Raw genomic sequence first — 5,335 nt, forward strand, 5'->3', positions numbered from 1 at the left:
AAAACTGCTGTAAAACTGAAAACATTTGAAACTTAAACTTAAAAAGACTAATTCCCATAAAGACCTCATTATAAAAAAGACAGAAAATTAATTATACTGAAACAAATTTCCCCCTCAGGAGTCAGAGCATGTTTTTTTCTTTCTTCAAACAGGATGAAATGAAATCCTGCAGGTTTTTCTCTGTTTGTATCTCAGCTGCAACATGCAGAGAACTTAAAGAGGGAGAGCGCCCTCACCTGGTGGCTCTTCATCAGTATTATTACTTTAGGTCTTTGCATTTTCTTTCTTTTGCACACAAAGTGTCCAGTCCTCAGCGGTTTACAGGACCCTCAGAACACTTTACACTCAAACATTATACATTTCATTACATAATTACAGCAAAAATATTTTCTCCCAGGCTGTGTGAATAAATTCTGCTACAAACCTCAATATTTTGATCTTCCAAACAATATTAAAAGCAACAGGTTCTTAGAATATTACAGAAATATATTTGATAAAACCTTCACCAACTTATTTAGAATATTTTCTATCTTTCATTGCATTTTTTTTTAAATTTTCATCCCTTATTTTTTATATATTTTTAGGGGTTGGATCTATGGTTGGAAGAGGTTAAAGTTATAATCAATAATATAAAAATAAACTACAGCCCCTTCACTGAAAACATCTTAAATTATTTAAAATGTTATTGATTTTTTTTTACAATTTGATTCGGCTCTCAATTAAACATTGTTTGCACTGGTTGAGGAAAACAAAAGCTTTAGTTATATTCCAGGTGTTGAAAGATTTGTAACTTTAATTTAAAGATTTTCTTTAGAAAATTATTTATTCATCAAGGTCAGATGTAAGGCTCATAACTAAGTTCCCTCTTTCATGTTATTAATTTTAACTATTTTTTTGATCTTCCAAACAATAATAAAAGCAACACATTCTTATTCATATTCATATTACAGAAACATATTTGATAAAATCTTCACCAACTTATTTAGAATATTTATTTGTCTTTAATTGCATTGTTTTTTATTTTCATCCCTTTTTTAAATATATTTTTGGGGGTTTGATCAATGGTTGGAAGAGGATAAAGTTATAATCAAAAATATAAAAATAAACTATAACCCCTTGACTGAAAACAATCTGAAGTTATTTAAAAAGTTATTGACTTTTTTTAGTTGTTTTTAAAAAAACAAAACATCTATTCGACTCTAAATTAAACATTGTTTGCACTGATTGAGGAAAACAAAAACTGTAGTTATATTCCAGGTGTTTTTGTTATTTTTGTCGTTCTACTGTAGATTCCACCAACATCATCATCAGGACAACGTAGTCACATGTTCCTCAAAGACTTCAGGACGTCTTGAACAGAACGATGCTGATCGTCTATTTCTGTCGTCCTGCAGCCACAGAGACCTTCACTGGTAAAACCTGCAGTGGGTAATCATCCTTATCCCAATTGGAAAAATATGGAAACATCCTCTCAGTGAAAGTGTGTGTGAAGGTGTGTATGTGTGTGTTAGTGTCAGCATCAGAGAACGACAGCTTTCCTCTGTTCCAGTCCAGATTCACTCTGATCCTCTGGAGCTTCTTCTGCACTACGAGAGCAGTTCCTTCATCTGATGGTGTCCATGATGAGTATTTATCTTTATAGAACTGTATACTCCATAATCTAGACCGTATGTCTCCTTTCCTCTGGACAGACTCTGCTAACACACCCAGCTGCCAGATTGTATTGTCTCCAACCTCTACCTCCCAGCTGTGAGTCCCTGAGTTAAAGCCCTCAGAGCCCACAACAGAGCAGGAATAAACACCAACAAACCTCTCTGGATTATCAGGAAGCTGCTGTTCCTCTCCTCGTCTCAGACTGGTCAGATCTTCAGACAGGATGAGTCCTGTACCAGCAGTGTTTGGGTCCAGGATGACAGGACTGTAGGAGACCATGTCCTTCATCTTGTTCCAGATGTTGAAGGCCAGGTTGCCCAGGTGTTTGGCCTGGTCTATCAGAGCTCCTGAGGGCAGCTGTGGATCCTCCAGCAGGAGGCGCTGCTGGACTCTTTCCACTGCAGCCTTGTAGTTGTGCAGGAATGAGACGTGTTCAGCTCTCAGCTCGTCCTCTGTGGCTCTGACTGTGTCTGAAAGAGCTGCTATCTCTCTGCTCAGAGCCTCCATCTTCTCCTTCATCATCTGACTCTTCTGCTCCTCTTCCTCCCTCAGTGCAGCCATCCTGGCCTCCTCTTCCTCTTCTAGAAACTGGTGAAGCTTCTTAAACTGCTCCTTAATCTGCGTCTCTGTGCGTCGGGCCTGGACCTGAATGTGTTCTGCTGTTTGATCAAACTTCACTTTAACTTCTTTAAAAACCTTTAACTTCTTCTTTAAAGGCTCCAGAGTTTCCTGAAGTTCCTTCTTCTGTTGTTGTGCAGCTTCATCGATGGGTCTGAATCTGTGGTTGGAGTGTTTTTCTGAGTCTCTGCAGATGTGACACACTGGCTGCTGATGGTCCAGACAGAAGAGTTTGAGTTTCTCAGAGTGCAGACTGCAGAGAGCCTCTGAAGCTCTCTGATCTCTCTCTTGTAAGAAACTCTCACACAGGTTCTTTAACGCAAAGTTAAGAGGTGGTTCCTTTGAAGATCTTCTCTTACAAACTGGACACTCTCTGGTTGGTTTCTCCGTCCACCAGTTCTGCAGACAGTCTTTACAGAAGCTGTGGATGCATGACAGGACGACAGGATCTTTAAAGATGTCGTGGCAGACAGAACAGCAGAGATCGTCCTCTAATCTGGAAGCCATTTAGTCTCTGAGTGAAGCTGAAAACACAGCAGACAAACAGCTCAGCCACTCCCTGTTCTCTCAAAGTTACTTTACTTTCCTGTAAAACTGTTGTTCAGTTTGTGGATTCAGCAGCTGGGTGAAGAGGAGCTGTTCCAGTATTCCCAGTAATCTCCTGAAGTTGTCCTCTTTCAGTCAAAGTGGAGGTTTTAGTCTGAAGCTGAATCTTATCGTCCGTCTCTCAGAGTGTGTGTGTGTGTCTCTCTTCGTCTCAGTGAGGCAGAATAACAGCCTGTTACCTGGTTTATCTCAGGTGAGTCAGTTTAGGGGCGGAGCTTGAACAGTTTATCAGATCTCATTCCAAAGTCTTATTGTAAACTGGTTAATAATTGTTATATACACACAGAAATAATGTCAGACTACTTCTTTATTTGCCTTGAGTATGGTAGAGTCGGTTGACCCCTAACCGAAGGGTTGGTGGTTCGATCCCTGACCGTCACAGCCTACATGTCGAAGTATCCTTGAGCAAGATACTGAACCCCAAACTGCTCCCGATGCTGTGTTCATCGTGTGTGAATGAATTCCCAATGGTGGCAGGTGGGACCGTTTAGGGTAGCCTCTGCCACCAGTATGAAAGGGTGAATGAGCGCAGTCTGTAGTGTAAAGCGCTTTGAGTGGTCGCAAAGCGACTAGAAAAGCGCTATTTTAGTGCAGGTCCATTTACCATTTATGTAGTTGAGAAATATAAATCTGGTGAAGTAATGTAGTAATGTCAGTAATGTGTTTGTGTGTTGGTGGGGGGATGGGTGGGAGGGCTGTTGTAAACAAGTGACAATCACTGTTTCCAACACTGAAAAAATAAAAACATTTTGGTTAAGGTAAGGCACTAAAACCACTAGTTTAAGGTCAGGTACAACAATCCCTCTACCAGACAAAACTTCACCAGCAGGACATGAACAGGTCTAAAGTCCTGAGGTAATCTGACCCTCCCACCTGATAGAGGCTCTTGGTGGCTTTTAACAACATAATACTTTGTCACCGGACTAAAGAGAAGTTGCTGATTAACAGATCTGTGGTTTCCAGACATCTAATATGCCAACATTTTCTGATGGGGACGAGGCTCAGATTAGACCAAAAAAGTATTCAGTTAGACGTTAAAAATAAATGCACATCAATTCCAGACATGAGGTAGTTATGTACAACATGTTTCTTTCCTTGATGTTATTACAGATTTAAGTTGTCTGACTGTACACTACTGTAACTGAACATAATTAAGCTATTATAAAATATTTTTATTTTCCATATATTCAATGGAAAAAAACACAAAGACATTTGTGTTCAAACAAATGTTTTTTGTGGTCGCGAGGACTTCCGTGATGAAGACAACTGACACGAGAGCAGGTACCGAGCGGACGTGCATGTGTGCATGTCATATCTGCACTGCAGAACACACAGACTAAAACAGATTTATTCTCCGTAGTTTGTATGGTATATTTTATATGAACATTTTAAATTGTGGTCATGTAATTTTATGCACGCATGTTTTACATGTGTGAATCATTCAAACTAAAGCTACTCTTCTGCTGTTATTATCGTACAAATGTGTCAGTACTTTAGACTTATTAGACACAGCATTTCAACTGCTGTCATCATTGTTTTTTCTGAAGCCGACCCTTCCAACCACAAGAGAGACAAGAGTGCCAGTGTGGAAGCAAAAAGTCACCAGAGAAATTGGATGCCAGACAGACTGCTTTGTGGCGAAAAGGACTGTTGCCATACAGCTGCATAAGGGAACACTTAGCAACAAAAGAATACAGGCATGTTGAGAGACTAAGTTCTTAGTTTGTCTTTGTGGATGTCTGTGATGATAACAGACTGATTCAAGGTATGCATAATGTAGCTGTTGAATGAAAACATTCCTATCAAACTCCTGAAATGCAGTAATAATGTAATGCAATCTAATACAACAGCTCTGCCATGAATTCTACCTCTATAATTATGATAGATTTTCAGGTTTTGTTGACACTGTCAGAAAGGTAAATATTCTGCTTGATGTTTATTATTGTGGTGTACTGGAGTGCATTTTATTGACAGGTGTTTCTAATATTCTTGCACCCACATGTCTGTAAATTGTGTGGACAAACTATTAGAAACACCTTGTGTACTCCAGTTCAAAACTACTGTAAACTGCAACCTGTTTCATCTCAGTGAGGCAGAATAACAGCCTGTTACCTGGTTTATCTCAGGTGAATCAGTTTAGGGCCGGAGCTTTAAAAAAATAGTTGATCAGATCTCATTCCAAAGTCTTATTGTAAACTGATAAATAATTGTCATGGATACACAGAAATGATGTCAGACTTCTTCTTTATTTGTCTTGAGTATGTAGTTGAGAAATAAAAATCTGGTGAATTTTAGTTTTTCTTCTTTTCTTTAGTAATGTGTGTGTGTTTGTGTGGTGTGGTGGGGATAGGCGGGGGGGCTGTTGTAAATAAGTGACAATCACTGTTTTCAACACTGAAAAAATAAAAACATTTTGGCTAAGGCACTAAAACCACTAGTTTAAGGTCAGGTCAAATAA

The 5,335-nt window shown here is 39.0% G+C and overlaps 1 protein-coding gene across 1 annotated transcript; it reads right to left on the reverse strand.

The window, feature by feature from the left end:
* Positions 1–1,197: 1,197 nt before the first annotated feature.
* LOC131991274 (E3 ubiquitin-protein ligase TRIM35-like) lies at positions 1,198–2,778 on the reverse strand. The gene has a single exon (XM_059356623.1). The coding sequence runs from the start codon at positions 2,776–2,778 to the stop codon at positions 1,375–1,377; it is 1,404 nt and encodes a 467-aa protein (XP_059212606.1). The 3' UTR covers positions 1,198–1,374.
* Between the last annotated feature and the right edge of the window lie 2,557 nt (positions 2,779–5,335).

Source organism: Centropristis striata, chromosome 18 (assembly GCF_030273125.1).
Source record: "Centropristis striata isolate RG_2023a ecotype Rhode Island chromosome 18, C.striata_1.0, whole genome shotgun sequence".
Taxonomy (NCBI): domain Eukaryota; kingdom Metazoa; phylum Chordata; class Actinopteri; order Perciformes; family Serranidae; genus Centropristis; species Centropristis striata.